The 16,076-nt window shown below is 31.0% G+C and overlaps 1 protein-coding gene across 2 annotated transcripts in view; it reads right to left on the bottom strand.

The window, feature by feature from the left end:
* Positions 1 to 298: 298 nt before the first annotated feature.
* Positions 299 to 16,076, bottom strand: part of LOC129960837 (tetratricopeptide repeat protein 21B-like) — a 98,844-nt gene continuing 83,066 nt past the window's right edge. The window contains exons 36-37 of one of the 2 annotated variants that reach the window (XM_056074506.1): positions 815 to 882; positions 299 to 728 (exon numbers count right to left, since the gene is read on the bottom strand). In XM_056074506.1, the coding sequence (XP_055930481.1) occupies positions 651 to 728; positions 815 to 882 (146 nt within the window). In that variant the 3' untranslated portion in view covers positions 299 to 650. Of the gene's footprint in view, positions 729 to 814; positions 883 to 928; positions 1,120 to 16,076 lie in introns of those variants that run through there. The other variant, XM_056074507.1, reaches the window with a different exon arrangement.

Here is a 16,076-nt window from a genome sequence, read left to right as displayed (position 1 = left end):
TAAAAATAAGAATTATACAAGAAACAGACACAATAAATGCATATATGGTATAACAAAGCAAGATAAATCATTTTAAGTCATCATTTTTATTTTTGCAAAAAAAAAAAAAAAAAAAAAAAAAGCAATAATAATCATCATAATTTATTTTTTTTGCTAATTTAAAAATGAAAAAAATTTAATTTATTAAAACAGAAAAAATTCGAAAGAAGTTATGCCACAAGAAAATTCTCTCTTTAAAATTAAAATAAACTTTATCTTTTATAACAAATATTTATCAAAATATTCAAACACATAAATGAGTGTATTAAAGAAGAATATGTCTTAACCAGTAAAATTTATAATAAGGAATTATTAATCACAAAATAAATTAAGTCTTTATTATTATTATTATTACACAGGCTATTATTTACCAGTATTACAATTACATATCATTTATTCAGAAAAATACTTCAAATATAAACATAATAAATATTTTTTACAATCAATAAATTTTAACTTTTAATTTTACATTTGACAAGAAAATAAAAGCTTTAATTCCAGATGCTATCTTTATTTCAACCTTTCATTTATTGTGTAGGATGAAAGAGAGATAAAATTTTGAGGAAAAGTGCAACATTTTACATGCCTTGCGGAAAGCAAAACTTATTTGCTTATGTTCTTAGGTATGTTCGACTTCTCTCTAAAATTTCTTTTCTTATCTTTGGATAATTTGGATATTTACCTAGAACCTAAGGAATAAAATAAAGTGATAATTTATATCAAATAAAAAATAAAAGAAAAAAAGTTGAAAAAATTTAACGATTAATATACTTACTGTCTGACAGACATCTATAGCTTCGGCATATCTCTTAGCTTTCATATTATTAAATGCTAATTTGTAACCTAAGCAAAGAAAAATCATCCCATAATTAAATTAAAATATGAAACCTAAACAATATTTTCATTTACATATTCAGTAGCACTGAGAAATGAATATACAAAGTTATACAAAGTGTCTACTCTAATCTTTACCTAGTAGTTCATTTGTACGCCGTTAGGGATTGGCATATGCTTCCAGAAAAGCATGCGGATTAGAAAAGAAGAACAACACATATTTTCCACCGATATGCAAAACAATGCCTTGAAATAAAAAAAAAATGTAAAACATTACTGGAACTGATTCTCAATAATCATGCATATTCGATCACTATAGAAATCCCGAAATTACCCAAAATTTGATAAATATCGAAAATACAACAGATATCGAAAATTCGATCGGGAATCCGATATGTATTGGAGATTCGATAAGTATCGGAGTTCGATCAAGATCGATAGAGTACTCAAACTAGTTTTGAAAGGAATTCAGCAAGCAATTCAGCCGCCAAGCGAAACTTGAGGTATAACGGAACTTCTTTTCTTTTTTATGCGAGTACATTTGAGGGTTAAAATGAGAGCTGCTAATAAAATTGTGGATTTAATCTGAATTAATTCTTTTTACTTTTATTTCTGAAGATGAATATTTAGCAATTAATTAATGGACAATCAACAACCTTCTGATAACAGCAATTATGTTACCATAATGGTATCATTCAGTTAGGGAACAGAAAACAATTTATTCCACAATGACATGCTTAAAACAAGTATTTTATATATATATTAGAATATGATAGTATTTGTAAAAATATTAATAAAAGTTCTGTATGAAGGTCAATAAGAATGAACAGCAACAAAAATAAACACTAACCGTTAAAGAAAAAGAAATCAAAAACGCAAATTAATTGTGAATATTGATTTATTACATCGCAATTTATCGTGAGCGCCAGGTGAAAGCGGAAGTATAATGGAATTTCTTTTTTTTTTTATGCGAGTACGCTTAAGTGTGAAAATCAGAGCTGCGAATAAAACTGTGGATTTAATCTCTTGCTTTTACTTCTGAAGATGAATATTTAGCCATTAAACAAAGGCCGATTAAATCAAGGCGATTAAACAAAGGCGGTTATCAGTTGACAACTTTCTGATAACCGCAATTATTTTTCCATAATGGTATCACAGAGATAGGGAACAGAAAACAATTTATTCCAAATTGACATGCTTAAAATAAGAATTTTTATATATTAGAACATGGCAGTATTTATAGAAATATTAACAAAAATTATATATGAAGGTGGAAAAGAATGAACAACAAAAATAAACACTAACCGATAACAAAACGAAATCAAAAACTCAAATTAACTGCGTATCGATTTATTGCATCGCGATTTATCGTGAACTATTATTCATGATCATGATACCGATAGATCGATACTTTTTGAAAACTGTCATAAAATAATCGATTTTTTTTTCGATAAATCGAAAAACGGTACAGACATAATTATAACTTTTGATTGTTGAGTATTCTTGATTTCATAAGTAAGAAAATGTCTTTTTATTTACACGGAAATCGGGAAATAGTATATCTATAAACCAAACAGAATGAAGACTAATGGAAATTAACACTTTTAGATATCATGATGGCGAAAGTAGTCTACTGCAAGATGAAAAAGTTTTATGTAACTTGCTTTAAAATACCTTCGGTTCTGTCATCTATCGTTCGGAAGAAGCAATCCAGTTTTCATGGTACCTAATTTATTAGAAAGATATTCAGAAATAAAGATAGTCATATAATGAAGATAAATCCAAACCTACTCGTTGAATAATTTTTGTCTTTTTTAGTACATACATAGATCCTTCAAAACTAGCATACAGTCCAAAATAGCTCGATAAGAGAAATAAAACGTTGTCTACAGCACTGGTCACTTCCCACTTCTACCATAAATAATGTTTATTTCTTGATGTTTCCTGTTAGTTAACATGGTTGATCAGTTTAAAACCTTGCTACTAATACGCAATTTAATTACTCCGAGCCAGGAGCTCTGAAATTGTGGATTGTGAGACAATTAATTGTGAGTCGCATAAGATCTTGAATGTATATCCAGAAAGGTAAGACCTTGTCCAGCATTGGCATTCGTGTTCTATGAATAAATAATAATAATATTTCATATTAATATTCATAGCAATAAATATTTCATAAGCATCTATAATCCTACAAAGTGTCAGGCAATTTTAGTTGAGCCATGTAAACAATCCCTTTTGGGCAAGTTGATGAGCCACAAGTTCCATCAAACCAAGTTAGTAGTTATATACCGGTATCTTGAATGTCAATGTATATTTCTACAGTATGCAAAAATATGATCAGGACTTCAAATCTTTATAAAGTTGCATGGTAGAAACACGACAAAAGAAACAGCACAATACATAAACAACCAATTCATGTTGAGTGAGAAGAAATGAAGAAACAAAAGCATCGTGAAAATGATGCATATTAAAAACTTTGCTTTTGCAAGCGATAAAACTTTTTTTTTTATTTTTGTCCAGAAAAAAAAACAAGCGTCGCGTCGTCTGTTGCTTCAATTTGCGACTTCGCTCGAAGTTACGTTTCCATGCAGTACTTCAGATCCCGCTCACCTAATCTTCTTCGCTATGAATGTACAATTTAATTTGTGTATGTATTAATTTCGAAGCAGTTCGTTGGCATTTCTATAAATATTTATTACACCTAATAATAAATGCTTTCTTTTTCTTCACAAATGTCCTAAATTTTTTTCGGAAAAAACATGTGCTGTTCGTCTCTAAACAAATACAAAGCACCAAGAATGAATTAAATAGCGATAGATTCAGTTCTAAAATGTGAGTCATAATGTTTAAAAATTTACTCTAAGCAATTCCTGAATGGAGGCATTCTGGATCTGGGTATAGAAAGAAGCTATGATTTTCCAAGTTATGCAACAAATTGATGGTAACATTCTTTTGCAATCATTGGATGATTTTCATAAACTTTCTCCAAAGTGAAACGACCACTACCACAAAATACTGTTCTTCGCCCGTGGTAAAATAGCAGCGGCTGCCGAAATAAAAGCAGAGTCTGATGCAAAGTTGATTTGTAAGGCCTCAAAAAAAATTTAATTCAACAAAATAATAATTTATTACACTTTGGTGTTTAACAAATTGCACAAATTTGTGTAGTGAAGGCATCAGAAACACAGGAAAAATATAAATAATCAGATTATTTTTCAACAACTAAGCTATTTTTATTAACATTTAATCACGTATTAATAAATCAAAGATAATTATTTCATAAACTATAATTCATTACTACGATATGTACGATATAAATTACGATATGTAATTTTTACTTCTTTTATCACATATTTTATAGAAAATTCCTTGATAATATCATTATGATTATTATTATGAGAAATATTTTTATGTAGATGTGACCATAAATGGTAAAGCCAAGGATGATAAGATAGTTAAATGCTGGGTAACCCCCCTGATATTTAGAAAAGTAACAACATTTAGTTACAATTCAAATAAATTATTTTAAATAAGCACTGTAATATTTCTATTATAATGTTCCTGGAAAAAAACAAGCTCGAAGATAAACAAATTTATTACGAGAATAAGTCATTGCAGCTAACATCGTTTTATATAGTCACATCTAAATCTTTGTAACATTTAATAAGATCATCTTCAGTCAGAATGTAAAGATTTTCCGAATTCTTTAAGAAAAACATGTAATTTTTCATGTTCGGGATAAATTTCAAACATTTTATAACATGAAATAAAAGCATTTTTAATTATGACGAGAATTATGTCGTTGACACAAGCTGTCTGCAAGAATGATGAGACTAAACGCCTCCAAACTTGCACTAGGTTGGAAAATTTGAAATAAGAACAAATTGCGTGATTATGTTCAAATGTACAAATATTCGAATTAGAGCAAAAAAAGAAAAGAAAAAAAGAAAGAAAGTATATTTTCTTTTTGAAAAATAACTCACAAATGAGGTCTTGTGCACTTTCACCTCACTCAACCGATCCTCCGCACATCTTACAAACGAAGAAGCCAGGGTTACATGCAAATGCAAGAACGTATATGAGCAGGACGCACATCCAAGAAAATAATGAAATCGTTGAAGTGTAAAAAAGCGGTGCAAAGACCAACCCCAATTTAAAGCGCTCATTGAAGAAGTAGCCCGAAGAAGTTGAGGCGAGGCAAGCAAAGCAGGACAGGCAGCAAGGGGGAGAAAAACAGTTTTGCATTTCTCCAAATATAGCAAAGAAAACCTTCGCGCGGCAATTCGACTAATGCAAAAATGGTATTTGTATAGGGATTACAAAGACTTGTTGTTTTAAAGCTAAAAACACAGTAAACTTATTTTAACACGTTAATCTCTACATGGAACAAGTGTGTCTCACAGGTAATGTCGTTGTTCGGATGACATGAAAGATAAATGCTTCACGTGAAATCATCCTTTTTTTCTTTTTTTTTTTCATCCATAGTTCAACAACTACTCATAATGACCATGGAAATACATGATAACTGGCATGCAAATAAATAATAAAGCATAGCTCATCGAACACAACAAGATGATTAACCTTATGTTTATGACAAGATTTTTTTTATTATTATTTTTTATTTATTTTTTTACATTTCCTCGTGTATGAAAAAAAGTATTGAAATCGTCAAAAAAAAGTCAAAATCGTGACTTCAACGAATCTCCACGTTTTAAACCTTCCTGCTTTGAGGTAAATAGATAAAATTTAGTTATGGATTCCGCAACAAATTTGTAGATTTCTAAAAAAATATTGAATAAAATCCGATCAGAAGAAGTCCGTCTGTCCAGCTGCGCGAGTACAAGTGAACAATACAACTAGAAAACGTTAAGAGTTAGACAGATAAAATTTGGTACACAGTTTTTCCGCCTAAATTGCATATTCTCAAGTTTTGAAATAAATGTATCAAGGAATTGACCGTCTGTCGGTCTGTACTTTTGCGTGCATATAACTCAGAATAAGCAATATTTGTTATATGATCTTGTGACTATAATTGCAATTTTATTTCACATTTTTGTATCAATCGGCCGGAAGAATGGCATTCGGAATACATATTCGATGTTCTTGTACTTTTGTATTAAATTAATGCCGGCGATTAATCGCAAGAAAAAATAACAAAAGATTGCTAAAAAATATATACATTTTTTTTTTTTTTTTTGTTCTTGTTGTTGAAATCAGATTTCATCATAAAATTTGTGGCATGAAACATTTTACACTGTATTATTTTGTCTTTCACTATAGGTAACAGCGAATGAATGTAACAGTAAAGAAACAACAAGAAAAGACACATTCGTGTTTTAAATCGCGCAACCTTCACCCGATGTGCTTAATAGTTTTGTTCTAAAAAGTGTGTGAGACACACCTGCTTCCCGTTCAAAAGCTTTACTTTTGATAGCCTTATCGAAATTAATTTTGTTAATAATTACTATGTCAATATCTTTATGATTTTGCATGCATAATGAAACAGCTGTTTCTCAGGCCCAAACAATTATGTGTGCGTTGGCGATTAACGTGTTAAGCTAATGCGCACGTTGAGTTACTCGAAGTAGTTGAGGTCTGAGAAGGGCAGGGCAAACAACGCAGGGAAAAAAATGACATTGCGCATTTGCTCAAATACATTTGAAAATGCAATTGCTCAAATATACTGGAGCGTTTCGGAGAATACAGATGTCATAATTGTACGCGAAAAACAGAAACATGTTGCTATGTTGTTTTTAAGCTAAAAAAGACAATAAAGATTTCTTTTAAAGTGATGTTTACAGGTTGGCACATTATCGGTAAATAGCAATAACTATAATAATAAAATAATTCAAAATGCACTATCAAAATCATTAGACCTAGAGCAACACATTCAGCAAGTAATTACTTCTTACATGTATCAGGTGCTCAAAAAAAAGAATTTTTTTTTAAATTTTAGTTAGATTTTTAATTAAAAATTAATCGATTAACGTTTTCCCTCAATTACTTAAAAGCATCTTATAGCACAAAAAGATTTTTGTACAGTCGTCAACAAAAATATGGGACACTTCTGTAACTTAAACTAAACTTCTAACTTCTTCTTAAACTAAACTTCTTAACTTCTGATTAACTGGGCTAATTAACATAGTTCATTAATTATTATCTCAAAATTTTACCATTAAGATTGAAATTTTTTCTCACCCTATTCCTTGTCATGAAATTAGACACCAAAAAAACATTTTGGGGGCTTCTTATAAAAATTTCGAAAGTTGTAAAATTTTGAAAAACGGTGCCTCCAATCTTAATGAATCATAAAAGCTTTTGGTGATATCTCGGAAATTATAACATATTTCTCAAATTTTTTGGTTCATTTAAAGAGCATGGTTTTTAAAATACAAATGAATAAAATAAATTTTAAAATTTTTTTAAGTTCATATTTTTATTAATTCTTAAACATGACTTTGATAATATAAATATATATATCTATACTTATAATAAAGCTCAATGTGTGTGTGTGTGTGTGTGTTGGCGCTCTACAGGCAAGGTCATTTGACATACAGCTATCAAATTTGGTACATGCATACCTTAGAGGTCGGGAATGTGCACCTGGGGTCCCTTTTTTTGAAATTTTAATTATTAATTAAAAACTAACTTTCCCGCCAAAAAAATCTTCCATTTTCCCCACCGCCAACTTTTCCGCCAAAAAAATCTTCCATTTTTCCCACCGCCAAATGAGTAAGAGTTCAGTTTTTTTTTTTTTTTTTCTCCCAACAGAAATGAGGCTAGGGTTAACTTTTTTCGTCGGATTATTTCAAACGATTCTGTTTATTTTCTTAATGTTTTATGCATTTAAAATTAAACATTGTTAATGAATCCATGTTTCAGATTCATTCTGAAATACTTTTGAATTAAAATAACACAGAATACAGGAAATTAAAAATGTATAATCTGCATAGCGTTACCCCAACTGGCGTAGAAAAATTCACGCATTTGCGTTACCGTAATTGGCGAAGAAAATTCACGCATGCGCATTCTGTTCCGATTGTTGCCATGCCAACCATTATGAACGGACGATTTAAATTATTTTTAAGTTAGTTGCATGCTTTTGTAAGTAAATTGTATTTATGTTATATATTTTTTGTATATGCTTATAGTTTTAAGTACATCGTTTTTTAAGTAGTTTTTTTAAACCTGTTTTCGACCGATTATTTTAAACGATTCATTTTATTTTCTTAGTGCTTGATGCATTTAAAATTAAACATTGTTAATGAATCGATCTGTTCATGATGAATCTGAGAAAATTTTGTTGACAAATTCTTGAGATAATACATAAATTAAGAAAGATATTCTTTAGTGCCCATAAAGTTTAAACGCTCAGTGACTCTATTATCAGTAATCACGTTATTAAAAAAAATGCTTTGTTTCAGTAAAAAATATTATTATATTAATTGCAGATTAATCATTTACACTTTAATTTAATGTAAAGCATAAATTCTACGGGAGCTAACAGAAAATTAGAGAGATACAGATTACGTTATGACTGAAGGTCTTTATAATATTATAAGTGAATTCAAATTTGAAATTTTGAAATATTTTAATGAAGAAGCTATTAAAGTAGGAATTACATAAAATATTTAACTATTAAAATTTTAACGAGCATTAAGATTGGTGAACCGGCTGGTCGCCAAAGGCGGCTAGTATATATATATATATATGTGAATAGTAGCATTCAAATTTTTACATGACAGTAAAGCTGAGATAATAAAACACTATAATCCCGAAAATTGTGTGCATATCAATAATAATTTTTGAAATATTTAACAAAAAAAAAAAAAAAAAAAAAAAAAACCTTGAGAAATTTGCACTGTCATTTGGTTACGATATTGAATTACCGGTTTTATGATATTTTTCCTTTCTAATGACACTAAAGTGGACTTCTTTCTTTCAAGTTGTATTCACGTTTATTTTCCTTTATAAGGTAATGCAGCCATTTATTCTGACTGAATCTCTCGTTTTATACTGCTAAAAAGCTACTCCTTATTCTTTCATGTAAATTTCGTTATTGTGATTAGCAATAGCAATTTCAATGTCATTCTCATTCCAACTAGACAACAAATCACTTGTTCTCATCACATAACCTTATTGCATGAAAATAACTGAAATAAAATTTAAAAATGAGGAAAGTTACATAGCCTTAACACAAAAGTATGTTTTAAAAAACCTGGTGATATATTCGTTGTTCATATATGATACAGTCATGCTGTTTGCGTCCTCACGCCTCTTTCAATGGGTAGGTTTCAAATGGACAACTGCAATATCATAAAGTTCATATGCAAATGAATGGTCACTCGGCAGCTTTCTTTTTATTGCTTTCTTACTGTGATTGCTGAATATAATTATGCTTGTTTTGCAGATTAATGCTCTTACTGAAATATTCAAAAATGCAAAGGATATTTATTATAATAAAAACACGTTTATTGCATATTAACTGATTGAATCGAAAATTCGGCACATAATTGCAGTTTAATGCCGAAATTACATACCAAATCTCATATATCTAACTTGTTGCATATTATAGTAATATCGTTTGAACACTCAAGAATTGACAGGATAATAGGCAGCCAACCTTTAGCCAACTAACAGATCTAAAATTCAACACAGATCTTAAAATTTTATGACAAAACCTTATACAAAATTTCAGACATCTCACATTTTTTGAGTTATCGTGTTCACATGTACATGGTAGGATAGGCAGACACAGTAACTTCCCTCATTCAAATTTAGACAAAAATTGATACAATACTGCATTTTTGGTATAAAGATCAAATACGAAATTTCAATAACTCGAACTCGAACTTCGCAGGGAAACAAATGCAATACCAAATAAAATTTTTCTAATTTATTTATTCATTAATTATTTCAGGGAAGTCTAAAACAGGAAGTTTCAGTAAATTTGAGGGGTCAAATTATTAGACGATTGCAACATATTGTCTTCTACATTTCGTTTACGAAAAAATAAAAATTAAATATAGTGAAATAAAGAAAAAAAATGTTAATTCCGGCAATGAAATATATCAATATCATAAATATAATCCGTCTGTAGTTATTTTAATCAGAAGAAGTAAATTCAATTTTCTTCTGGATATCAATCTTTATTTCTTTAATTTAAAATGCGAGATGTCAAAAACTTACTTGTTCTTTTGATTTAATTAAAATATTGTTTAAATCTATTTAAAACCAAATTGTAGTTTATTAGAAAAAAAATTCTTATTGGCTTAATGAATTTCCTTTTTGATTAATAATTTGCCTAAAATGTCATTATACTAATTAGTTTTTTTTTTTATCAGTGAAATAAAATTTCACTAAAAAATATTGGAACCAATGCATTTCAGTGACAATAAAAATTTGTGGGTGGCATTGAAATATATAGGGCAGGATCAATCATAGAGGAGGACTCAAAAATAATTTAAAAGGCAATGAAATGCTTAAATTTCCAATAACAAAATCATATTAGTTCATGCTAAAGATCCATATGAGTCGCGTTTGGTTGTTTTTGGAATCTCAGTGAAATAAAAGAATGAAATGCACTTTTTGCTTTTAGAAATCCCAGATTTAATTAATATATGGTCTAGAGTGGGTTGACTCTTTCCAGGCAGAGTTTTAAGCAATTAAAATAAATAATAACCGAAGAACAACTCCGAATTTTTAAACAAACTTGAATACGCATATATAAAAAGACATACTGGGTCAAAAGGTCTCGATTTCCATAATGAGAAAATTCCGAGATATTAATTAGTCATGTTAATTAAATCACTTGATTATATTTTTTTCTAAAAAATATCTACCCTCTCGAGAAATTTCTGTCGACATCAATTTTGTGAAGCTATGATAATAAATAACAAATTTACAAAAGTGTCCCATTATTTTTGTTCGCTACTGTACAATGCGAGGTGTACATCTATATTCATATCTGCACGGTTTAGAACTAAAATGAGAAAAACTAATAAATAGGTATAAACTAAATAATTTCGTTTAAATGTCATTTCTAAGAAATGACGTTTACATTCGATGATTAACTTAAATACACTGAATTCTCCGATTAACGTCGATTTTATAAATTTCTACAAATCTGTTTGATTGTATAATTTAAAAGAAATATTTGCCTTTAATAGAGAATTGAACCATACTATCTACACAACAAGTCTTTCTAAGAATATATGGGGTATCCACTCTGATCGTAGCCTAATAACTAATTTCTGAGCAGTTAGACAGGCTTGTATTTACAGATGGAAAAAATGCTTTAACTGACGTAAGTAATAATGCTTGAAATTGTTCAAATCAATAAATACATTGATGAAAAAAAATTACGGAATCTAAAATCTTATACACTCCTCATGTGCCATTAGTCATATGTAGTGCAACATGCGCCGGCGTCTTGGCATAGGGGTAGAGCATCTTCCCCGTGATCTGGGCGTCCTGGGTTCGAGTCCCGGTTCGGGCATGGAAACAAATGTGATGCGTGAGTAGCTAGGACGTACTCTTAGCCCTAGTTGGCGCTACTAAAAACAAGAGACGCTCTCTTGGCTTAAAATCAATTGCTGACTTCGTCAGCGAGCTTGCCCATGGCAAGTGCCATTAGAAACAAAAACAGTTCAATATGCTGTGCTTACTTAATTTTTTTTAATAAAATATTCTGCGATCAAAGCTGATGGAAATATGAAGCTTGTAATTTCATTATTTTTGAGTAATAATCAACGACCATTGAGAGGAAACGGAATCCATCGATTAGTAGATATTCCTGAGTATTCATTGAAAAGTCTAAAATTTGGATATTTCAAGGTTCAAATTTCTATCAATTTGGTCTTAGAAGGTCTTTAATAATTCCAATAAGAAGCAGTGGCAGCTCGATAAATCAAGTGATCGAGGTAGCCAACGGCCTGGTTCGCTTCAACCAATGTATAGTGTTCCAAAAGTGGCACTCAGGTGATTATGCATATCAAAGCTAAAATGACCTTCTTTAAAACCTATTTCTTGTGTTTATGCTTCAAGGAGTCACTTTTGCTCATACATTTCTCCACAAAAATTGCTTAATGACAGACACAGCATACTACAATAAAGTCTGTACTATGGATTTGAATTCCTTACAAGCCAACATACAAATTAAAATCCTTTATTCACTTCTTGACAATTTTCTAAAATATCTGTCAAGTATTATTCGATTTCAGAAGAATTTTCATAATTTATAAAAATCGACCATCCAATTAAAAATTTTATTCCATTTATTTATAATTAAATTAGAATCCTTTATAAAAATTAGCCAAGTAAATAATATTTAGTAGATAAATTAAAGCACAAAGGACAATTTTTGTGAGATTTAATTAAAATATATAACGTAATATAAAAAATTAATATGAATAAAAAAATAAATAAATAAATTTAAAACTTTGAATTAATGGTCATCTTTTTATTGATTTTTACTGTAATTGCCCACATGGCTGTATATATATTAAATCTGTATTGCAGTTGAATACTGTTACTGAAAATGCTCAAATATGCTGTTACTAAAAATGCACAAAATTACTGTTACTGAAAATGATCAAATATGCATTGCAGTTGAATAATGTTACTGAAAATGTTCAAATATGCAACTGGCGTTTTTGTTACTTTATACTAATAAAAACACGTCTTCTAGACATTAACTGATTAAGTCGAAGAATCAACACATGACTACAGTTTTAGTGCCACAACTACAAACCATATTTCACATATCTAACATTGCATCTATGAGCAATCTCGTTTGACCACTCAAGAATCAACAGATTAACTGGCAATCTGCCGTTTGACAGGGATGGCCCAAAATTTGATTCAGAACTTTTAGTCTTATGATAAAACCTTATACCAAGTACCGGGTGTTTCAAAAATGACTGGTATATTTGAAAAATCAATAAAAACTAAAAAGGCAGCGATATAAATACACAGTTTGTTGTAATATGCTTGGAACAACAGTAAATTTTCAGGCAGACAAACTAGCAAAATTTGTTACAATTTTCAACAACAGATGGCGCTGCAGTCTGGAAAAAATCTAAACTACGATATTTTCCAAATATCCACCATGCGCAGTAATAACATGGCATAGTCTCAGAATGAAATGAAAAGAAACCCGTGTAAACGTCTCTGGCGGGATGGCTTCACATGCAGAACAGATGTATTGCCTCAGTTGTTCAATTGTTTCTGGATTGTGGCGGTTTACCTAGTCTTTCAAGTGTCCCCAGAGAAAGAAGTCACAGAGGTTCATGTCTGGTGTATAGAGAGGCAATCTACGCCGCTTTCTGTATATGTGGTATAGTCCAAAGCAATCGCACGATCATCGAAATGTTCGTTAAGGAAATTAAAGACGTCGGCCGTGCGATGTGACCGGGCACCATCTTGCATAAACCGAGGTGTTCGCAATGTCCTCTAAGGCATTTTGTACCGCCACAAATTCAAGAAGAATGTCCAGATAGTGTGGTGCAGTAATCATTGCGGATCTGAAAAATGGAACAATGAGTCCTTTGGAAGAAATGGTGGCCCAAACCATTACTTTTTTCGGATGCAGGGACGAAGGAACTGTAACATGGGGGTTTTCTGTTCCCCATATGCACCAGTTCTGTTTATTGACGAAGCCGTCCAGGTAAAAATAAGCTTCGTCAGTAAACCAAATGCTGCCCGCATGGATATCGCCGCCATCAATCCTTTGCACCATATCGTTAGCGAATGTCTCACGTGCATTCATGGAAACAGCGCTGAGGGGTTGTCGAGTTTGAATTTTGTATGGATAGAGGTGTAAACTCTGGCGCACGATACGATACGTGGACGTTGGCTTTATTTGGACCGCAGTTGCAACACGGTGAATGGAAACCCGAGGCCGCTGTTGCACAAGCTGAGTATTGCCCTCTGTGGTTGCCGTACGCGGTCGCTCTATCTTCAAGCACGCGAAAAGCGATACAATAAAGGATATGTTTGAAACTTTTCAAACATATCCTTTATTGTATCGCTTTTCGGTCCTTTGGTTACATTAAACGTTCGTTGAAAACTTCGTCTTGTTGCAACAACACTGTGTTCTAGGCGGTGGAATTCCAACACCAGAAAAATTCTCTGTTCTAAGGAATAAACCATTTTTTCACAACAAACTTGCAATCTGTGAACAGCACACGCTTAAAGCAGAAAGACGATTTACAGAATGGCGAACACACACACTGCGTTTTCTTCTATATCTTTCAAATCACCTACAGCGCCATCTGTTGTTGTAAATTGTAACTAATTTCGCAAGTTTGTATGCTTGAAAATTTACTGTTGTCCCAAGCATATTGAAACAAACGGTATATTTCTATCACTGCCCATTTAGTTTTTATTGATTTTTGAAATATACCGGTCATTTTTTAAACACCCGATATCATACTTGTAGCCTTTTTTAAGTTACCGTATTCGCGTACACGCGAGAGATTAGACAACCATAATAACTTTCCTTATTCAAATTTAATTGAAACTTAATACAATACAACTTATTCAGTAAAGACTAAACATGAAATTTCAACTCTGACTTCTTTCTCTATATCGTTTCATTTTTGAATTTCGACTCTTGCAGATAAAAAGACAAATTTCTAAAAAAGTTTTATATATATATATATATTAAGCGCAGTAATTGCGGATTTAGTTTAAGTTAGTGGAATTAGGTATTTCGTGATGGGGAAGTGAGCTTTTTTGAATAGTATGGTTATGCCGCCGCTAGATTTACCTGGTTTATTCATAGTTGGTATTTCGAATTATTTGGGGAAACCTCAAGTGAGTATCTTGAAATAATAATACACCGGAGCTGTACTAATTTATAAAATCGAAGTTTGTAAATCCGAGATCTAACGTCGGTGGCGTTCCAGAACACAATCCTTAAATAAAGAGCAGTAATACTCATTCTTTATTTGCGTATCGGGCGGATTTAAGAACTGTTTCGAGTTTATTATAATTGGCGTTTAAATTTTTGTTCCGTCTTAGCATATTTAGAAAGTCAGGATAAGTATACAGGATCTTTCGTAGTTCATTTTGTGCCATCAATAGATTTATCTATCTATTAAATCATGAAGACTTTAGTCGTTTTATTGACTGTCGGAAACGAGCCGCCATCTAGTGCAACAAGAAGGAATTAAAAATAGCTTCTGGAATCTTGGAATGAACTTAGTGCGGTTTACGATATACTTGCACGTAATATGAAGTTTCTAAAGTTATTATTGAAAGGTTTGGTATGCTTTTGTTTGCTACTGTAAGTTTAGGCTAGGGGAATTTTTTGCACCCTTTCTATAAGGCTACGTGTCCGAATAGTCAGGTTTGTCCATAGTTAATGTGCACACAAGAGTTTGAAATTTTTCAAAAATTAGGATGATTTTCGATGACTTTCACCGCATTTTCAACATCTCATCTGCCCACCGCTTTTAGCTGAACTGTGGTGGAAATTTCAGCACTGAATGAATCATGGACGTTTCTAAAAACTTTCTATCTTCATTCGGTGGTACAGTCGTCAACAAAAATAATAGGACACTTTGGTATCTTTGTTATTTCTTATTGCATCTTCACAAAATTGGTGTCGTTGAAAATTTTTCAAGAAGGCGGATTTAATTATATTTAAAAAACGATTAACCGTGTTAAATAGTTAATGAATTAGTATTTCCGAATGTTCCCATTACAGAAATCAAGATTTTTGAATAATTCGATCCGGTATACCTTTTCACATATGTGTATCAAACTTCGTTCCAAAATTCCAATTATTAATGTTGCTTGCTTAAAACCCAGCCTGAAATTAGCCAACCCACTAAGAACCGTATATTCAGTAAACTTCAGACTACTAAAAGCAAAATGTGCATTTCTTTCCTTTTATTTCACGAAGATTCCATGAAATTAATCAAACATGATTCAGAATTATCTTTAGGACGATCATTCAGTTTCAAAATACAGCTAATATGTGATTTTTTATTGGAAATTTAAACATTTCATTACCTTTCAAAATATTTTTGAATCCGCCTCCTTGGTTGATACGGTCTTAAATATTTCAATACCAATAAGAATTTTTTATTGTGAATGAAATGCATTATTTCCAATAATTTTAAGCGTAAGTTTATTTCATTGGTAACAAAATGATTTGCATAATGGTATTTTCAGTACATTAATTTATCAGTCTT

Source organism: Argiope bruennichi, chromosome X2 (genome assembly GCF_947563725.1).
Source record: "Argiope bruennichi chromosome X2, qqArgBrue1.1, whole genome shotgun sequence".
NCBI classification, from domain to species: Eukaryota; Metazoa; Arthropoda; class Arachnida; order Araneae; family Araneidae; genus Argiope; species Argiope bruennichi.
The sequence above is the reverse complement of the archived record's forward strand: the minus strand, read 5'-3'. Positions and strand labels throughout refer to the sequence as shown.